The 22,780-nt window shown below is 34.7% G+C and overlaps 2 protein-coding genes across 2 annotated transcripts; one reads left to right on the plus strand and one right to left on the minus strand.

Moving 5' to 3' along the window:
• Positions 1–3,071: 3,071 nt before the first annotated feature.
• On the minus strand, positions 3,072–5,950 carry LOC131030986 (uncharacterized). The gene is made up of 2 exons (XM_057961982.2): positions 4,364–5,950; positions 3,072–3,622 (listed from the first exon to the last, which is right to left on the minus strand). Exons 1-2 carry the CDS (start codon positions 5,529–5,531, stop codon positions 3,420–3,422), a joined length of 1,371 nt encoding a protein of 456 aa, XP_057817965.2. The 5' UTR covers positions 5,532–5,950; the 3' UTR covers positions 3,072–3,419.
• A 6,949-nt stretch (positions 5,951–12,899) lies between these two features.
• LOC131031006 (uncharacterized) lies at positions 12,900–13,550 on the plus strand. The gene has a single exon (XM_057962005.2). The coding sequence runs from the start codon at positions 12,900–12,902 to the stop codon at positions 13,548–13,550; it is 651 nt and encodes a 216-aa protein (XP_057817988.2).
• The last annotated feature ends 9,230 nt before the right edge of the window (positions 13,551–22,780 follow it).

The raw sequence follows: 22,780 nt of genomic DNA on the forward strand, positions 1-22,780 counted from the left end.
CACGTCAAAAATATGGTGTTCATGTGTGGAATGATTTTCATGTGACGTTATTGATTATCTTTAGTTTATTCATTATTTCTGAATACACCGGTTATAGCAGTTTATCAGAGATTTATCAGTGATTATCGGTATTGTTTAATGAATTGGAATATGTAGTAAATGAAGTTGGATTTGTTGTAAGTTTGATTTGGGTTTAAAGCTTCAAATTGGTCTTAATACTTATTTGCCCCCCCTCTTAGTATTAACCGGATCCTCATAGAATTAACAGTTGAGGTTCTTTCTCCTCTTCAGAACTTTCGAAGCTATTTAATCTCTCCTCCTCATCAGTTCACATGAGTGCATAGTTCATCTTTCATTGGAGTAGGTAGGATTATAGCTACCTCCCACTTTTGTTTTTCTTGTTTATCTACATGTAATTCAATAGTGGAAGGTTTCACCTCTCTAAAATTAACACTTCTATTGTAGAGAACCTTTTTTGCAACTAGATATCAAAGCTTGCAACCTTTCACACCAACACCATAGTTGATGAAAATACACTTAACCACTTTGTTCTCGAATTTTGATCTTTTCTCACGCAACACATGTGCATATGCCTCACAACCAAATAGTCTGAGATGCCTTATTGAAGGATTTTTACCAGACCATGCCTCCATGGGTCTCTTATCAACAAGTACTCGTGTAGGAGATTTGATTATTAGATAGCATGCATTGGCTACAACTTCAGCCCAAAACTTTTGTTCAAGGCCAACACCACTTAGCATATTCCTAACTATCTCCATTAGTGTTTTTTTCATCCTCTCTACAACTCCATTTTGTTAAGGGCTTGTAGAGTAATTTTGTGTCTCAATCCTGTGCCCTTTACATTACTTATCGAATTCTGCCAAATGAAACTCACCATCATTGTTAGTCCTCAAAAACTTAATTTTTCTACTAGTCTAGTTTTCAACCAAAGATTTAGATTGCTTAAACAAACTAAAAAAATTAGATTTACTCCTAAGGAACTATACAAATGTCCTTCTACTATAATCATCTTTAAAAGATACCGGAGGAACATTTGCTAGACCAAACACATTTGCATGAATATAATCCAAAACCCCAAAAGGCTTATGAGAAATAGAGTAAAAAAGGAACACGACATGTTTTCCATCTACATAATGTTCACAAAAGTCGAACTAGAGATTACAACCAAGGCCTTCAACAAGGCTCTTATTTTTTAGGGCTCTAAGTCCCTTCTCACCAATGTAACCAAGTCTTTGGTGCGACAACATTGTCTTCTTAGCAAGAAGCTTTGTTTCCAAAGCATTGGCACCCTCCAGTACCCAAAAAGCACAACCATTAGATCTAGCAACAATAATTTTCTTCTCTGCTCAATCTAATGGTGAGGATGAAGAACCCAAAGTTCTTTTCTTCAATTTATCAAAAGAACTATTGCATTGAACAATGCATGCATCTAACTTGTATAGAGTGTCGATACAAACACCCTTAGCCAACACCATAGCTCCTCGTCATCTTGCATTCTCCACTTCAAAAAACAACTTGCACATCCACATCATTCAAATTGTTCACTGAATGTAGGTTTCTTGCTAAACTAGGGATATGCAATTAATCCATCAATCCCCTTCACTCTACCATTAGGGAATTAGATCTTGACTCTTCCACAACCCATTACCAAGATACACCTTTCCACCATCAAAATCTTCACACTTTGTGAACTAGCCTCAATGCTAGGTCATGTGAAAAGTTGCCCTTGAATCAATAAACCACACATCTTTCAATGCATGTGTTCCCAAAGCTACATCAACTGCATCACAATCATTCTGATAGGATTTATCAAAATCAGAATTAGAGCCTTTCTTGTTTTTTCCTTCTTGCATTATTTATAAAAATGACGAATCTTGTTGTAGTTCCAACATTTTGCCTTCAAATTTTTACCAATAGACTTAGATTAACACAAAGTGTATGACAATAAACTATGTAATGTATACTTAAAAGAACAAAATGGATTAGGGGCTTTATTGTTGGAGTGAAATATTGTTAAAAAAAGTCAATGCAATAACCCCATCATTTTGAAGTTTTGGTAGCCTAGATTAACATCATGTATGAAAATAAACCATGTAATGTGCACTTCAAAAGAAAAAAAATAGGTTAGAGCTTTTATTGCTAGAGTGAATATTGTTAGATGAGTCAACAATAACCCCTCAAGTGTAACTTATAGTAGCCAACATTAACACCATGTGTATGAACATGAACTATTCAAATAACACCATGTGTATGAGAATAAACTATGTAATGCACACTTTAAATAAAATAAAAAAAGGTTATAGCTTTATCACTGCAATGAAAATGTTGCAATACAAATGATAAAATCATAGACAAATAAAATAATCTATATGTATTAAATGAGAGGAGACTATGGGTTCTTGTCATAGTGTGTTGGTTAAGTGGTTGTGTTGTTGTTGTGACCACCAAGGTTGAAACCCCACTTGTGATCGTAGGCTTGTGCCTTTGCCAATCCAATGTGCTCGCAGATTTGAGCCTCAACTTTGTTAAATGGGGATGAGGTCCCCTATTTGTGACCTCGTTAGTTCATAGCTCCAAGTCAAAAATGTTTCGCATGGTATTAGAGGGTGCGTTGTGCTAGCATCATTGATCACATTCAATCAAAAGCATAAGTCAAAAGTGTTTCATGTGTTATTAGAAGGTGCATCATGCTAGCATCATTGATCACGCTAAAAAGTTTACCTAACACTTTATATAAAAAATAAAATGAGAGGAGACTTATTTTTTGGGAAAAAGAAAATATATATAATTAACTCAAAATGCATTTCATAGTTTACATCCTCATAGATAGAATATGCAAATGATTAGAAATAAAAAAGTGAAACCCCTACAAATTAATTGGTTTCATTCATATCCTTCCAAAAACAATGACAAATCAAATAAATGGACAACCAAAAACAAAAATATCATAAATATTTCAAATTGAATGTCTAGAAACTTATATTCAAAGATAAACCTTTGATTATAAATAGCAATCATAAAAAAAAATCATAAATTGATAATTAAGAAATCTCAAAACCAAAATAGCTACTACATCTTGCATCAAGTAATACATTAGTACTTTAGCGCATGAGATTTGAATGAGAAAGTGGAGTTACAGTGTGCAATCGATGGATACAAAATTGCTGAAGTAATGGGTAATAAAATATGCACATTTCAGCTACATATTATGATTATAATAATTCCATCTTTCGATGAAATTTGTGCTTAAAACATAGTTATAGTAATGCAAATTTCCACTCGCCATTCAGACAGACTATAAAGTATAAACAACTTCAAGGCAAAAACTGTCTGCACATTTGCCCCTTTTCTTCTGCTCTGGGCCTGCAGACAGAAATTCTCAACTGCTAAAATCTGTGTCAAAAACCCATTTGATGGCCAAGGAATTCTAATTCAAAAAGATCAGAGCTTGAATCACTGAATGCATCAGCTGACAGTCGCCCTAGTATTAGATCCTCGGGAAACTCTGATCCTTTTGATCTTCTCCCTCTACCAATGGAAAATGGAGAACCAAAAGCAGCCTCCTCCTCTGTCAAAGACAACCTTGAAAGCCTACACACACCTGATAAATGAAATTGTCACAAATTTGTTCATGCCTACTACAAATTTGTTCATGAAGTCAAAATTTTGAAACAACCACTATGAGATTCTAGTAGTTTGACAGATAAACTAAAATCATGGCCTTGATGTTCTACAATAGCTGGAATGAGTTCTATACATTTCATCTATATCATAGATAAGGTTGTTTCCGAATTGACTGTATTTGTTTATATCTAAGTTTAAGATTGGCTTCCTTTTCTTGATGATGGATTGCTGAATGTTTCAAATCAGTTTGATTTTCTTGACGATGAATCACTGAGTGTATCAGAATGATCAATTAAAAAATAAATACAACTGACTTTCGACATTAGGCTTCCACAGTCCATGTAGAATGTGATTTGAGCTGATTTGAGCTTCTGGATTTGACTGTCTATATCTTTTTTCATCAGTGTCTCCAATCATAACTCTTTTTATATTTTCTTCTCTAGCTCTTTATCTTGATTTATCATCCAATAAATCACATTCTATGATCATTCATCAAGATAAAGAACAGCTAGAAAAGAAAATATACTCATAGTATGATTAGAAATCGAGATAAAGAGCAGCTAGAGAAGAAAATATACTCATCTTATGATTCTAAATGTTGCTGCAAACAAGATATACACAATTAAATTCAGAAGCTCAAACCACAAAATACAATAAAATATGAAAACAATCTAATCTAAGAGTACAAACAATGAATGCTCTAATCTTCCTACATTACCTTGCAGTTGGTGCATCGACCGGAATCCCACATCATTCACTCCTGCAACTGCAGATGCAGTGGTTTCATGTAGCTTTGTTGAATCAGCACCTCCTTCATTAGGGCAGAAATTAAACATAACAAACTCATTACTCAATGTCTTTACTGGGATTCTAATATCCACCCTGCTTCCACCCATTAAGTTATTAAGAACCCCAGTTGTGGTCTTGTCATGGTCTGCAAAAATTAAGGTTTCAGTATTTCCTTCAACAGTGAAAGATCTATCAACATTAAACATTGAAAGCAAGCATGGCCTTCTCCCAGGCTTATGTTTCTTATGTTCTTGAACCAATTCCTTCTGCCTCACACTCTTATCATTGCACTCACATGCAGACTTCATATCACCCATGTTCTTGTCTGCACTACATTTTGACTTCGACCTAGAACTCAGATTTTTCATCAGCAGTCCAATCAGTTTGCTACGAGGGCTTTCTGTCTCAGAATTGCTACTGCCAAATCTGCTGGACTTGCTGAACTGAGACAACCTTATAGATTTAAGCTTCTTCATATCCAATATACTGTAAATCTGCAATTTGGGTCTTGAATGTGGAGAGTCAGCTGTTGTATTGCTTGAATGCTCCCGGAAGAAATCAAGAATTTCCGCTGTTTTATGCCCAAATAAAATTTCATCAAAATCAGCGTCTTCTTCCCCTGTTTCTCCCTTTGCATTCTCACAGTCTACAGAGATGGGATTCATCTCTGTACAATTGTTCAAAGATCCGTGTCTTAAAATTTTCTTCTCTGAACAAGACCTGCTAACCTTCTTAGGCATATCTATATCTAGAGTAAAATCCAAGATCAAATCAGCAGAACAAGAATTGCTGTTCTTACTTCTTGTTTTCAGTTTCTTGCGGTTTTTAGGGCTTTTTTGACCGGCAGTATTGTCTGAGTTGAACTGAAATTTCTCAGGACTGCTCAACTTATCCTTGCCTATTTTAATCTTGGCACTGGAACAGTCATCCATGGATTCCTCAAGAACAGCAAACTCATCCAAACTTTTCGTACTAAATCCTCCATGAAACTCATCCAAATTTCTCGTAATAAATCCTCCTCCATGAAACTCATTGTGTAATTCATTTGGAAAAACTGGTGCACAATCATTTCTCGGCCTCGCCAAGCACAGACCCATGATTCGGAGGAAGCCTTTAAAATCAGACCGTGAGGGAAAAAGATCGATTAATCAAAGAAATGAACACCTTTAAAAGAACGGTGAAAAAGTACCTCGATCTCGAGGTTTTCAGAGTGCACACAAATTTATTCCTCTGAGCAATTGGATTTGACTGCGTACGATCTCTACAGTGGAAAAATTCATTGTATGACTTAAAACAGTAAGATTTGATGATTGATGTGCCACAAAGACGAATAAAAAGATTGTTAAAGTCGTACACCTGCAGAAAAATCTATTGAACGGCTCAAAGAAGATTTAATTAAATGAAAACGTACTATTCTACGCCGTCAAATAAGAATAAATGCTTGATTATCAAGGAATGTCTGATATTTGTAGGTAAATTCAGGCTATATCTTAGCTTTGATTGGAATTTTTTTCAAAATATAGGAGTCTGTGTTTAGCAAGGAATAGACAGGTAATGATGGCAAATTTTATGTTTCTTTTATTTGTCAAGGAATAGACAGGTAATGATGGCAAATTTTATGTTTCTTTTATTTGTCATGGTGGTCGTCCACCTTAGGAATTTCCATTGAGTTTCCGCATATTCTCTGAAAAGCAAAAATTGCAGGAATAGAAATTAAAGTTCATGAAGGCAATCTATAAAGGATTAATTCAATTCAATTATATTGTTTTGGGTACGATTTAATCTTATTTTTATCTCATTTCTTATGGTGTAAAATTTTTGCACTCATCAACACTTGATCTTTATGGGCTCATTTAGAATCTTTAAATTTCGCCTTCAACCAAGGTCCCATTGTCTATAAAAGCACTTTAAATGTACAATAGAGAAAATAGATTTGACTCTTGCACTCATCAACACTTCATCCTTATGGGCTCATTTAGAACCTTTAAACTTCACCAAGAGACCAAAGGCCCATTGTCTATAAAAACACTTTAAATGTACAATAGGTAAAATAGATTGAAGATAGTCAATTATTTGATCTAACATTATGAGGTCTCAAGCCATAAATATTTTCTAATACTAATAATTGCACCTTGGCTTGCAATGGGTACGCCGAAAAGGTATAGAAAAATTATTATAATATTATTATTTTATTTAAAAATTATTATAATGAAAATAATTCAGTACAAAAATGTATATACTAAGTAAGCTACAGAACAAAATTATCACAAATGCATATCATCTATATGGATTTCTTTTTATTAAACTTAATCCTAAATCTAATTCTTAAATATGATATTATTTTAAAATTATTATAATATTTATTATTTTAATTAAAAAATATTATAATAATAATAAATAAATAAATAGCCCGAATGGGTAGGTGAGTTGGCTTGGGCGGTGGGTTTGCTCCCCATCGGCCTCGGGTTCAACTCCCTCACGGATTTAAGAGGGAGGACTGGTTGCGGGCTCTGGATTCTCTCCCTAGGGGACTAGTCTCGCCTCAGTTCGCCCCTTCCTGGCCCCAACTTGGCAACAAAACTAAGCCCAAGGTAAGGCAGGTTGGGTTGCTGGACTGGGTCGCGGGGATACCCCTGGTGTACTGAAAAAAAATAAAAATAAATAAATAAATATTATAATGAAAATAGATCAAACTTATTTTATTTAGAATTTTTATAAATATTTAATTAATTATAATACTAATCATATAAATATAATTTTTAAATAGTAAATAAAAATTTAAAAACTATAAAGTTGTTATTTTAAAAGAAAATGGCTTTGCAAAATTTCGCCCAAACCACGACAAGTGGTAAGAAGTATCCTGTGATCAAGAAATCACATCTAGCTACGAAAACCGCCCTTCGCCCTAAAAATATCCAGGGGTCTAAGAGGATATCCCCATGGCAAGCTACCTCATTTTCTCAGAATGCCCACAAAAACAAGGTGGGTTCAGTGAATAGATTTGAAGCCCTTTCATCTATGCAATCCTGCGCTACAGGGGTAAATTCGATCCCATTAACTCTGAATCAAATTTGCAAGAATGCGGCTAGGGTCCCAGGTGGCCTCCTTATCAGCCAAAATAAATCTAAATTTACAAATAAAAAGGATATCTCTACATCTGCGGCAGTATATATTGATTGGTTGGGGAAACAAAGGAACCCTAGATCGACACTGGAAAACCACAAGGACCATTCGGCAAGGAAGGACAATTGGTGGCCATCACAAGAACCATCTCGATTTACTGCAAATTCTATTGCCACGTGTGAAAATAGGGTTAAACTTGGGGAAAAAAGGCATCATGAGGTGTCTCTGCCAAAACCATCAAGAGCGCTTCCTCAGGCTTTTAAGTTAGCAAAAAAGTCTCAAAATCATATTAGTGAGAAGCAAGTCAATTCCCATATCAGCTCTGGTTAGAACATAATTATCATAAGTAACTAGTACACAAACGATATCTGGGAGGATTACAAAAGACGTGGTCTCTTTGGCAAATGGTGTGGTTTCGATGCCTCCACCTAGGATATTATCTAGTGGTTGATCTCCACAACCAAATGGCAGGTAAGTATCGCAACCTTAGAAGATAATTATATGTTTATTAATTGCAAATCATCAGTATTAAGGGATAAATTACTAAATTTTCAACCTAGTTTCTTTCAAGGTTACTGTTTCTCCTTTTTTAAATGGCAACCGAATTTTTCCCCTAAGATTTTCGAAGATCATTCTGTCCCAAGGTGGGTAGAACTACCTAACCTCTCAGTTGAGCTTATTCATGATCATTGCCTTGTTAGAATAGGTGACTCACTTGGGGGTTTTGAAGGTTTAGAGGAAAATTTTAGAGATTCTGCAACCATCGGGATGACGGTCAAATTGCCAATCAAAACTGTTAACATTGAGCCTATTAAAATTATAACAAATCATTCTTTGTATTGGATTAAACCGGAATTATTTAAAGGCGGAGTTGTCTCAAGAGAATTTATCCTTCCGGATCTCACCCTACCCAACCCTATTCCGGGAATTAGAAGTCCAACTTTACCCCCTAAGGATAAGATTGTTCTAACTCTCAATCCAGAAGGAGGAGGCTTCACCATAAATACTTTGATGAAGGCTACCACAGATAAATTGGACCTGAGTAGGAATACAATAGATAGGAAGGATAAGGAAACCCTAATTCAGGAATTAGAGGAAGGGGAAATTGCCTGCGATGATGGTGGCTTTTTTGAGACACCCTCACTTATGGATATAGATCCCCTTGTCCCTCCCGTCGAAGATCTTACCCTCATAGGTTGGTGTAAGTAGGGTTCTCCCTGGAAGAAATCAGACATGGCATTTAATGGAGGGATTATCGACAAGGTAGAGGGCAAGGATTGTTAGCCTTTTGTTTTGAGTGATAAAGCCTGCCTGGTATCACAACTTAGTGACCCCCTAAATATAGAAACCAAGGAAACTGAGGAGGAACATTCAAAGAGAATTGAAGTAGAAAATAGGATCATCTTAGATTATGTGGGCAATGAAACAATTAATGATCTGATGGAAACTTTCATAGATGAAATTGCTAATGAGGAGGAACTAGCATATCAAAAAAGGCTTCTTATGCTAGTGCTCTTGAAGAAAGATATTATGTTGAATGCAGTCTAAAAGGTTATGGGGATCATGGAATCAAAAAAGGAACTAGAAAAAGGCAACCTTGGATTAGCCAAAACCATAGAAGATATTGGTTCCCCTAATTGCGCCAAAGAAATTAAAAGAAGGGACCTAGGAAACCCCTATCGAAGTTACTTAATTTGATAGGAAAGGTAGAAGGCCAAACTAAACTAACAAATCTTTTCTATGTAGGGAAGGGGAAGATCCTTCCCAAGGAAAAATGAGGCTCTTCACATGGAATGTTAGGGGCCTGAATGCCCCTAACAAGCAGCGAATCATAAAACGTTGCTTAATAGAATTTAGCCCAGAATTAATTTTATTACAAGAAACAAAATTAAACAAGGATGATTTAGAAGCATTTAACAAAAAATTAGGGATAAGAGAAGTAGTAGGGATCCCAGCCATGGGGTCATCTAAAGGATTAGCAGTAATATGGGACCCTAGGGCAGTTTCCTATGAGTCAATACATAAGTCTCCCAACTGGATGTGTGGTAGGATTAATAGTAACAAGAACAATTTAAAATTCCTCCTAATAAATGTATATGGGCTCATTCAGAACAAGGACAAAAAGAAAACCTGGGCTGATATCGAGAAATTCCTCACTTCCATGCCAGATCCATTTAGTATTATAGGAGGGGATTTCAATGCCATAACAAATCCTCTGGAAAAATAGGGGGGCATGAAAAAAGTCTCCCAAGCCACCATAGATTTTAGAGAATGGATAATAAATAGCAATCTAATGGAAATCAAAACTGAAATGAACTCCTTTACTTGGAATAATAGGAGAAAAGGATTCTGCAATATTGCAGAAAAATTGGACAGATTTTTCATATGGGGAAATTTGGCCAACATTCTGAAATCCTTTGAATCAAATATCCTGCCATTATCTGGATTAGACCACTTCCCAGTCCAACTCAACATCTTAGAAGTCATCCCTTCTACCCGAAGCCCATTTAGATTTGAGCTAATGTGGCTAAGAGATGAGGATATCTTGAAGTTAATAGAAAAATGGTGGAAGGAAGTCGAGGCAATAGGTTCCAAATCCTTCCAAGTAGTTGCCAAATTAAAAATAATAAAATGAAATTTAATAGCATGGAATAAGAACAATTTTGGAAATATCTTCAGCAAAAAAATTGAAATAGAAGAAGCTTTAAAGGAAATAGACAAAAAGGTTATTAGGAAGGGCATGGACAATTATTTCTACCTTAGAGAAAAATCCCTATTAACAGAGTATGAAGAAATTTTGGCCAGAGAAGAAATTTTCTGGAAACAAAAGTCAAGGGAACTCTGGCTAGAATCAGGGGATAGAAATACCAAATTCTTCCACAATAGTACTAAGCAAAAAAGAATAATAAATAAAATCAACAACATTAAGACTCAATCTGGTAATCTGCACAACAACCCGGAGGTCATTGCCAAAAAAGCAATTGATTACTTTAGCAACATCTTTAACAACCTAGAAGGATCAAGATTAGCCTCTAGGAACGAGGTCCTCATGTGTATCCCAAAGCTAATAAACAAAGAGCAAAATCAGTTTCTAAATGCAAAATTCACTAAGGAAGAGATTGAGAGAGCACTTTTCCAGATGAACCCGGACAAAGCCCCTAGACCAGATGGCTTCCTAGCTTCCTTCTACCAGCAATGCTAGAACTTCATTGGTGATGAGATCACTGATGCATTAGAAGGAATAAGAAACTCTGGTAAATTCTAAAGGAGCTAAACAATACATTTATAGCCCAAATACCAATAAAAGACAAAGTTGAGTGCTTTGAAGACTTTAGACCAATAGCCCTATGTAACACATTATACAAACTACTAACAAAAACAATTGCAAATAGACTACATAAGTTTCTTCCCTTGCTGATCAGTGAGGAACAGACTGGGTATGTGCCAAGCCGCTCAATCTATGATGGTATCATCATTGCCCAAGAAGCAATTCACTCAGTACAAACTAATAAAGAATCAAGTATGCTAATTAAGTTAGACATCAAAAAAGCCTATGACAAGGTAGATTGGCACTTCTTATGCAAATGCCTTGAAGCCTTTGGCTTTGCTAAACAATGGACCAACCTTATTTATGAATGCATTTCCACACCCAAAATGTCAATTCTTGTTAATGGATCTCCTGCGGGTTTTTTTGCTATCTCTATAGGGCTCAGGCAAGGGGACCCTATATCTCCCTTTCTCTTCATTCTAATGGCAAAATCCCTAGGAAGATTGTTTAATAGGGCCAGGGAGAACTCGTCTATCCAGGGCATCAAAATTACTAGTGGACTTGAAGCCACCACACACCAACAATTTGTTGATGACACTATGCTCTTTGGATATAGTCATATGCTAGAAACCAAGTCTATCAAGCAAACTCTTGACACCTACTCAATGGCTTCTGGCCAAGAAATCAATACCCTAAAATCAAATATATTCTTCTTCAACATAGAAGAAAAACTAGCAAATAAAATAAGCAATATCCTCAAATTTAACAAAGGCAACCTACCTTGTAAATACCTAGGTATACCCTTGGATAAGGTTGTAGATCCTCGAATTTATGGGACCAAACTCTAACAAAAATTATAAAAGAGAATAGATACTTGGAAGGGAAGATGGTTGTCCTCAGCGGGCAAGGAAACTATGATAAAATCAGTTTTATCAGCCATGCCCATATACCAACTCTCCTGTATTGACCTACCTATATCAAAAAAGAAGGAACTGAACATACATATGAGGACCTTCTTTTGGCAAGGAGCTAATGAAAAATTTAGAATGCCCATGGTAGCATGGGATAAAATCTGTAAACCAAAAGAAAAAGGGGGGTCGGGAATAAGAGACATATTTCTCCAAAGTAAAGCTCTAGGGGCAAAGCTGGTATGCAGAATGTATAATAACCCCCATTTAAAGTGGGCGGAATTACTTTATAATAAATACCTCCAAAATTTCGATCCAATCAACATCTTTAAAAACTCTTCCCCCCCCTAAGGGATCAAGGATTTGGAATTTCATGATGAACTACAAGGAAATCATATCTAATAAGTTGACTTGGAATCTAGGGAATGGAGAGAGCATTATTTTGGAAGGATTCTTGGGGAGGCTATCCTACTATCAGCAGAGAACATAAATTTGATACTGCCATATCAATCCTGGAGAGTCGATTGGGAGAGAAGGTTTCAGACTATATAGAGGAAATCTCGGTCGATAGCATTAAAAGCTGGAAGTGGAGATCCTTAGGAAACTTAGATCTTCCACCTGATGAGTTAAAAGTTCTAGAAGACACATTGGCTTCAAGAATAATCTCCTTTAGTCAAAAGGAGGATGGTTTAACATGGGATGGATCTAAGAAAGGTGAATATAGCACTAGAGAAGGATACAATGATCTCATCAGAAAAGGACAAACCAAAGATACAAACATCCCATTAAAACTATGTTGGGATATAATATGTCTTCCCAAAGCTGGGTTATTTGCCTGGCTGGAACTTCATGATAGAATCCTAACAGCTTCCACATTCAGGAGAATGGGTTTCAAAGGACCTAGTAGATGCCCTCTCTGTGAGAAGATGGAGGAAAAAACCGATCATCTATTGTTGACATGTGAATACTCCCATAATTGTTGGGGTTGGCTTAAATTGAAGATGAATTGGTACGCCCCCATCCCAGACTCAATCCTAGCCATGTTCCAAGCATGTCCGATAAAAAAAAAAAGATGCTTATATAAGGGTTTATGGGTTTCAGCTCCTTCACTATTAATTTGGGAGATCTGGAAAGAAAGGAATAGGAGGATCTTTAAAGATTGCAAGATGGACTGGCCTCAACTTACAAACAAGGTTGAGGCTGCTATAATTGAATTAATCAGTTGTCAATCTATGAAGGGTCAGAAAAATTTGGAGATGACTGAATGGGATGGGGAAATGAGACTAAAATGGATTGGTTTGAAAATTCCCCCATATGTTGGAGATGGGCCATCCATCAACCTACAAAAGCGAAAGGAGTGCAAGTGCTGCCCTCCTAAAGATGGCTGGTTTAAGCTAAACTTTGATGGGGCTTCTAGAGGGAATCTTGGTATTTCGGGTATTGGATATTGTATACACAATTCAAAAAGGGAGGAAATTGCAATCCTAGCCTCACCAATGGGTATAAGCTCCAACAATGAGGCGGAGCTAAGAGCACTTCATGAAGCTATAAAATTATGCAAAATCCTGAAATTAGGAAAAATCAACATAGAAGGGGACTCGACTATAGTTATTAATGCCCTCAGAAAAGGAAATATACCTAATTGGAAACTCAATGCTATCCTGTCAAATGTCATGATTGATATTCAGTCCCTAGTTGAAATCACCTTTAATCATATTTATAGAGAAGGCAATTCCAGAGCGGATCAGCTAGCAAATAAAGGTGCGGATGGTTTCTCCTCCATCAACATCAAGCCGGGACACCCTGATCACCCCTGAGGTATCCATCATATTCAAATTTTAGCTAAAATTACAACCTTTAAACTTAATTTTCCTTTTCAAACTTAGAAGGGGATTGGAACATCATCCTCATTAACTCTTCAAAGTTAGCCTTATCCTAGTGGGTTAACTTGGAGTTCCGCTCCCCTTTAATCGAAAATGCCTAACACACAAATCATACGATTAATTATATTCTAATAATTAAGATTCTTGAAGGCATCCATAGTATAGCTCCATCCCCAGTCAGAGCCACTGTTGAGCATTGATTAAATAAATAGAACTCTGTGGTTTCAATTGAAGCTACAAAAATTTTCTCAAAAAAAATAAAAATGAAATCAAGCATGACCTTAAGAATTTTGATAGAACCCATGGCATTTCCATTGATATCAGAATCCTAAAATTTATCACTCAAACCAAGGCCATCGAATATACATACTAATCCTACACCGAAATGCCCAGTCTGACTAAAATGAATCTATTGAAGAAGCTTCCCATTATCCTATCGATAAAGTGACTTATCAAACAAATCTTGGCCGTGATGAACTTCCAAAAGGATCACTGAAAACATTAGTTCCATCGACATATAATACATCGAGGAAATTAGGAGTGGTCCCACCGATGAAATAAAGAGTTTCGATGAAACCACAGTATCGATTAGACATGTGAATAGCTCGCCGAGAGAAGTAGTCTGGCCGAAAGAGTGATATCGAAGGAACCAATGGATATTTTATCAACGAAGCTATTTCAAGGAAGAGAGCGTACCGTAGAGGCACAAAAGATGTTGACCAAAGATAGCTTTCTCATCGATAAGAATTTCCGAGAAAAGGAAGGTGTCGTAGAGGTGCGAAAGTTATTGGCCGACGTATCGAAGAAACCTATCAGTGTTTCATCGACAAGTGACTTATCGAACAAACCTTGGCTACGATGGTCTTCCAAAAGGATTCATCGAAGACATTAGTTCCATCGACATAAATTACATTGAGGAAATCAGGAGTGGTCCCACCGATAAAATAAAGAGTTTCGATGAAACTACCGTATCGAAGAGACATGTGAACAACTCGTCGAGGGAAGTAGTTTGGTCGAAAGAGTAATATCGAAGGAACCAATGAATATTTTACTGACGTAGTTATTTCGAGGAAAAGAGTGTATCGAAGAGGCACAAAATATGTTGACTGAAGTTAGCTTTCTCATCGAAGAATAAGGGATCGATGAAACATGAGAGATTACCATCGATGATTTGTTATCGGCCAAACATAAAGAGTTGAAGGAAAGTATTTTTATTTTACCGAAAGGGGAAATTTCATCAACGCTAGTGTAGAAGCCGGATAATGAGGGACCGCCATCGACATACTCAAAAAATGATAAGACGGTTGCAAAACATGGTGATGAAAGGATTCACGTTGAAAACGGGGTTTCGATGAGTTGATGGAGGATTACATCGTCATAAACACGTGAGGTGGAGCCTTTTGATGAAAGTAAAGAGATCGATGAAGCCTCAAAGCTCCTTAACAATGACGGTAGTTTCATCGAAACTAAGGAGACATCGATGAAACATGACATTTTGAAGGAAGATAAAGTTAAGCCACTAAAGTTCATGATTCCATCAAAAAAGGGTGCGGCCATAAAATTGACGAGCAACGTTGGACGATATGAAGTGCTGCTAGATGAATGACTACTTTCTACCATGAGGATCAATACAAATCTTAATAAAGTCACTTTATCAAAAATTCAAATAAATGCCTTATGTGACTATTGTGCAACTGGTAATGGTAACTGATAATAATCGCCATAATTGCTCGATAAATTGACAAAAGAGGAAACACTTCTGAGCAACACTTGAAGTATTTGTAGGCGAGCATTTTTACAAAAGGAGGTCTTTTTAGAAAATGTGAACAACAAGAAAGATCTGTCATATCAATAATCTCAAATCTTAATTGCGTCGACATATCACCCGAAATCTTAAGTAAAATGAACTAAGTGTCATATAATCATTACTCCTTGTCAGGCGGTTTTAATAAGACATCAATTCTCCCCCTATTTAATAAGAGCTCTCAGACCGGCCTTCCCAACTTACTCAGGATTATTAAAGGTGAATTTCAGCCATGGATACCCTGGTTAGATTAATAAGTGTTAAAAGGCAAATGGCCTTCTGCAGAGTGATCATGAAGGATAGGCTGAGAAGGATTATCTATGTCCCTCATGAGGTGGTGATTTATATCGTCGAAAGAGTTTTAGGGCATGGATATCTCAATAATGAGGACCGCACTAGGGCCAACCAGGATATAGCGGCCATGTTCCTAGCTGTAACACTGTATTTTGAGAAGGACAAAGAGGTCACGACTACCCTATGGAGGGATGTCTTCAATGCAACCATTATGGGGGAGATGGAGAGGTTTCTTGTCAATATCAGTGATGAACTAACCATCCCAAGGCCTAAGCATTATGACATCTTGATCATTAACAATAAGCCAGTGCCCAGGAAGCATATTCTGGTTATTGAAGACCCATCCGCCTTCAATGCTAGAACTGGTGAAATCCATAGGTGCCTTACATTCCTCCTCTGTCTTTTTCACCTTTGCGCTCCAAGCAAGGACTCATGGTTTGAAGATTACCTGAAACTGCAGGGTTTTGAGCTGGATGGGGAGCTTGTTAGCTTAGACTCCCAAGGAAAAGTGGATTAACTCACCGCGTTGCCTCCTTGAAGACCCATAATTTTGTTGGATCTGGTGATATTCGGTTTCCACCTCCCTGCTGTTACTTTGCTATACAACTCAATTCTTTGGTTCGGTCTAGAATATAGTAAAGTTGATACAGAGGTCTCTCTAACCTATTAGCCTCCGCTAAGAATAATATCCCACTGGATTAAGACTAAAATTTGTATAGAATGGGGTTTATGAAAGATGAAATACAAGAATTATATTCATATGAAGTTATATGCTCTGTATTGGTCACTTTTGGATGAATGGTCTATGAATCATAGCTAAAATTATATAATTCTCCTAGTCCTGGGATAAATCTTTGGAATTATGTGACCTGATTGGAGCATTTTCTGGTTATCATCATGACATCTGCTATAATATGGTGGTCCATTTCAATGTGTTGCTTGATTTTGGATGAACATATGCTGACATGGTAATTCAAGATGTTGCAGACTTTTCGAGTGCATGGTGTGGTGTATTTTTTTTTGTGGGAAGGTTGGTCTATTTTGCAGGGCAAGGATACCAGGAGGGAATGATAGTATCTTTCATGCCTCAACCCAGGATCTATATCTGAGAGAAAATATAAAGCTTCCAGAACTTTCATAAATTCCACAGCATTTGTATAATTTTTACGTTTATATTTCAATGGCAATATTGCCAAGCAATGTAAGGTAGAAATACCATCATAAGATTTTGTACTTTTTCTAGGAAGTAATCTTCCTTGGGCTAGACTGGAGGTTTTCTTGCCTCAGTTCTTTCCTACCAATGCCCACACTGAACCGAGATGTAAAATACTTTAAATCAATAAAAAATTCTGGCCCTTAGCCTATTACCTATCACAAAAAAAAAAAATTAAAAATAAACCTAAATTCTAATATAAAACATAAACAATAAACTTAAAAAATAAAAAGAACTTATTTAACCACGTTGACTTGAATTGCTGCACTATGCCAAGATTAAACCTAAATTAAAACATAAAAAGGAAAATTTTAAAAACTCAAAAAAGATTGTTTTCTTAAATTTGTTTATATAATTATTTTTTATTTTTTATTTTATATTTTCATATATACAAAATTAGAAATTATTTTAATTAATTCTTGATTAGAATTGCCACTACTTAAATATAAATATAATGAATAATTAATAATGTGCATAAAAAAGATATATATGAAATAAGATTCAAAACAAAATTACCATGAATGCATATAATCTATATGGGTGCCTTTTTATTAAACTTATTTCTAAATCTAATTCTTAAATATGATATTATTTTAAACTTATTATAATATTTACTATTTTAATTAAAAATTATTATAATGAAAATAATTCTCACTTATTTTATTTTAATTTTGTATTAAAAATCGAGAGACCAAAATATGGAGAGTTTTTACAAAAAAGAGCATGGGAGGCAGAGCCTCAACCATCAATCAGTAGAGCCAGAGAGACTACCCGACTGAACATAGACAGTTGTTCACCTACCAAAAGGAGTCACAAAGTATATACAGTTATCCATAACCATCTACTAAGCATATACTAAACATCTATTGCAGAATCTCATCCTGGTTTTCCAACCACATGGTCCATCCTTGTGGGCCTTCCATCCACACCACCTTCTTCTGATCCAGGGTAAACATCTCAAGCTTGTCAAAGTAGGTACCTTTGTTATCCCTGAGTTCCTTGATCAGCTTCTTTAGTGCATCATCAAAGGCAGTCTAGTTTTCTGCAATTCTAGCCCACTCAAAACCATCCTTCATCTCATAGATGAACATGGTTGCACGACCATCCTTGAGGAAATGCAACAACTTCTCCCTCTTGACATTCATCAGAAAGCATACCTGCACAACAATTTTATAACGTGTGAGTTTTCTAAAAAACCCAACAAGAGACCTATCAGTACCTTGGAACTTTTCCTCATTTCGAAATTTCCAAATAAACCAAAGTATGAAAGAAGATAAAATTTGCCAGAATAGGTTAGCATCCTTCTTAAGGCCACGAATGAAACTAGTAATAATATCAAGAGTGCATACATGTTCAGTAATGGAGATTCCAAACATCAACCAGACCTCTCTAGCAAAAATGCAGTCAAAAAAAATGTGTCTTATAGTCTCAGGCTTCCTATAGACAGAGCATAGGTCGAAAGCAGCAGAATTATTCCTAATAGGCAGTCTATCCAGCATCAGCTACCATTTGAAGCATTTGATCTTAGGGGGGATGGGAGACTTTCATAGTTTCTCAAACATTTTTTACCAGGCAGAGGCATTAAGGTCAACATACCAAAGGGAATTAACTTATTTTATTTAAGATTTTTATAAATATTTAATTAATTATAATATTAATTATATAAATATAATTTTTAAGTATAAAATGAAAATCTAAAAATAAACTGAAATTCTAATTTAAACATAAACAATAAACAAAAAAATAAAAGAACTTATTCAACCACATTAACTTGAATTGATATGCCAAGAATAAACCTAAATTAAATATAAAATCAACATTTCAATATAAAACATTTAAAAAAAAAACTTTAAAAATAAAAAAAGATTATTGCACAATAAATGATTAATATTATAATTATTAGTTAATTATAATGCTAAACATATAATTATAATTTTTAAAATTAAAAAAAAATTTAAATTCTAATTTAAAACATAAACAATAAACCAAAAAGTAGAATACTTTATTCAACCACATTAACTTGAATTGCTACATTATGCCAAGAATAAACCTAAATTAAATATAAAATCAACATTTCAATATAAAATATAAAAATAAAAACAAAACTTAAAAAAAAAAAGATTGTTGCATAATATATTTTAATTTTTTTCTTAAATTTTTCTATATAATAATTTTTGTTTAAATTATTTTCATATATACAAAATTATAAGTTATTTTAATTAATTCTATCAAAATAATATATAAATTATAAATAAATTAATATATATTTAATAAGCTATTTTACACATTGTTTACAAAATTCAAAAATATAAATAAATGTCACATTATAATATAAGATAATAATTATATTTAGATTTTTTTCAACTATTATTAAATCTAATTTCTTTTAAAAAAAGCGGGCCATCAAACTTATCATCGGAGGAAGAATACATTATTATAGTATTTGCATTAAAAACCTAACTACATTCCTGTGACAAAAATTATAGATGAAACACTTTGAAATACAATAAAAATCCTTCATTTATTACGAAACAATTATATTATACAATGAAGTTTTAATGTTATTTCAATAATTTATAAGTTTGGTTGCGCGTGCGGAAGAATTATGTCATGTTTATCAGTGTTAATGTGTGTTTGAAGTATTAATGTTATTTCAATAATTTATAAGTTTGGTTGTGTGTGCGAAGAATTTTGTCATGTCTTTCAGTGTTAACGTGTGTCCGAAGGAATTCTTTCACGCAGCTAGTAGAAAATGGCTGAGCGATGAACGAACGAGATACAGATAAAATATTATCATGGGCAGAATTTGCAGATAACGATTTCAATAATTGATGATGGCAGATGCTTCAATCGTCTTGCACGCCTCTGAGTGAATGTTAACCCTTGATTTGAGATCTTAGATAGTCCATTTCAAATAAAGGAGATGCCTTCAACATAAAAATGAACACATGTGTCTCGATGAGAAAAATGTATCATATAAAATATTTAAGAGACATATATGCATGTTGATAATGTTACATATAATGCAGTTTATCTATTTTTTCTTATTTCTTAAGATTAGGACACATTATCATACATAAATTGGTTAATCAACATTTTGTGGATGAGTGGGCTTCTAATGCACCTAAAAGAAGACAAATTGCATATAGTTTATCATTTGACCCAATATTGTGGGATCTCAAATGATAGATTTTGTCTAATAAAATAAATACATGTGTCTACAAGGGAAAAATGTACCACATTAGATATTTAACATACATAGATATACATGTTGAATTTTCATATATAATGAAGTTTTCTAATATCCTTGTTTTGTAAGATTAGGACATACTATTGTGGAGAGATTGGTAAATCAACATGTGGTCGAAGAGTGAGAGAGGCAATTATACTCTAGAAGGATAAATCCTAATCTATTTTATTTACTATCACTTGAAACATGAGGAGGTGCAAGGGATATGTTGATAGGAAAAATTTAAGGGAATTACATCATTGTCTTCCCCTTGTATTGAACCATTATTATCCTCTTCCTTAATTCCTTCAAATTTTTCATAGGACAAAGTATTTTTTAATTCCTTTAGATTTTTCATAGGACAACGTATTTGTTAGAGCATATTTAATTATTAGTTGCCTTTTTACAACTAGCTATGTTTTTTTTCCTTAATCTCACTTGGGAGTGCTTATTTTAGTTGTGCATCTAGTTTAGTTGAAGTTGAGCTTTATTAAGCTCCTCATGCTTGCACTTTAGTTCTCCTAAATTTAGCTCTATGCTTTCTTAATAAGCACCTCATTGTACAATTATAATTCATCCTATAATTATGTAATCTTTACTTTTGATCGATATATCATTCATTTGTGCAGCTCTTGTTTGTGGAAGGTGTTTTGTTTGTTGTTTGATCTTGCAGGTGCTTGTGTTGCAATATTTAACATGGTATTAGAACTTTGAAACTTCAATATGGTATTAGAGATTTGAAAATTCAATATGGTATTAGAGCTTTGAAACTTCAATATGGTATCAAAGCACAAATTCGACAAGCCCCTTCTCAAGCTTTGAGGGTTTTCTTTACTTAGAAGCGTTGTAAGATCCTAGATTTTTTTTTGCGGATCTGGAGGTGGACAATTTTTTCATCAACTTTGGAGAAAAACGGGCCTCACTATTGCATCCATAACGTCAAAAAACCTCAAGATCAACTATTATTTCATCAAAATTTGAGCAATTGAAATTTGGGGTCAAACTGGCTAAGGGCACATTTCTTGAGGCGATTTTCAGGGGTAGCTAAAAAATTTGGTTAGTTTGAGGGAAAACAAACATCACCATCATGCTCAGGAGGCTCAAGAATCTCAAAATTGCCTGTCATTTTGTCAAAATCATAGATTCAAGAATTCTTTGCAAAAAAAATTTAGAAACTTTCTATTTTTGGAAAGTTTCTATTTTTGGCAAGTTCCTAATTTTGGTAATTTCTATTTTGGAAACTTTCCTTTTTTAGAAACTTTCTATTTTTGAAAAGTTGCTATTTTCAGAAAATTTTCATTTTTTGGGTCCCTTCAAGCCTTCCAAGCCCTAAAATGTAGTCTTTAGCGTCTAATTCATAACTTTGTCATACAAAGTCAAAATTGAGCAAACAAGATATTGTTGAAAATTCGGTTCAAAGGACTATCTGACTGTGTGGGTGTTTTGATAAAAGTTTGCACTAATTTTCTATATTAGATATCCAAAGTCGACCTTGAGTTTCATGCTTCAAGGGCCATATCTTGCACATTTGGACTCTATTTTTCAACTTCCTCGTATTGTCAAAAATTTCTCAACATCATGTTGTCAGATATACTACTAGTTTTTTTCAGATTGTACCCCAAGTACATTTTATTTAGTCTTTTATTTTTTTTACTTCATGGTTGATTACTTGGTCGTTTTGGGTCATGGAATCTTTTTTGTTCATAATGGATAGTTTCTCTTGGGTTTTCCTACATGTATTTACAACACTTTTTTCTATTTGGGAATTTTGAGCATCCTTTTTAAGCACTTCTTTGGTTGTAAACATTCTAAGATAAAGTACCACTCTTGTGTATGGTTTTGGGGGATTTTGCACATTCTATTGTGCCTTATTTTGTACATGCATTGTATTATAAACTACCATGGGGTATTGTGCAATTCCTTTTTATTTTTTCATCACCCTTTTCTTTGGTGAGTGTCCTTCCATGACAATATTGAATCCTAGATATTCTTGTTTGCTAATGCTTCCTTGGTTTCACTTTGGAGTTAGACACTCTTGAATTCCATTTTTGTGGAGGCAACCTTCCATCTTGTGTTGATTAGAATTATCCAAACTATTGGCACCTGTATTTTCAACTAACACTTTACTCTTGCATGGTTAAGTATTATCATTGTGGGGTCACATGTGTAGATTCATGTGTCATCTATTTTTTTGGTAGACAGATGTTTTTGCCTCTGTTTACCATCCGATTGTTCCAGTAGTATTGTTTGGGGCACTCATGTAGATTGTTATCTTTTTGATCTTGATCATCATTTTGGTTTTAGAGAAGGTTCTTCATTCAACACTATAGCAGTTATCATTCAATAGTTGTCTATAGCTTCTTTATTCTTCGAGGATTTTTTTAATGTTCCTATTCTTTTGGGATATTTTCTTGGAGGCTTCTTAGTCCTTCATTCCTTCATTTAGTAGTTCATGTTTCTTTTCATGTTTTGCATCTCTCTCTTTTGGAAAGGGGTTTCTTCTAATTTGTTTTTTCTCCTTTTCTCCACTTAGAGAAACTTCATTGATTTGTGCATGGGTACCTAATTGGGCCTTTTTTTGTTAGGACCCATTTTTGTATTCATGTATTTAGATTTTTTTTAAT

This window comes from Cryptomeria japonica, chromosome 3 (assembly GCF_030272615.1).
Source record: "Cryptomeria japonica chromosome 3, Sugi_1.0, whole genome shotgun sequence".
Taxonomy (NCBI): Eukaryota; Viridiplantae; Streptophyta; class Pinopsida; order Cupressales; family Cupressaceae; genus Cryptomeria; species Cryptomeria japonica.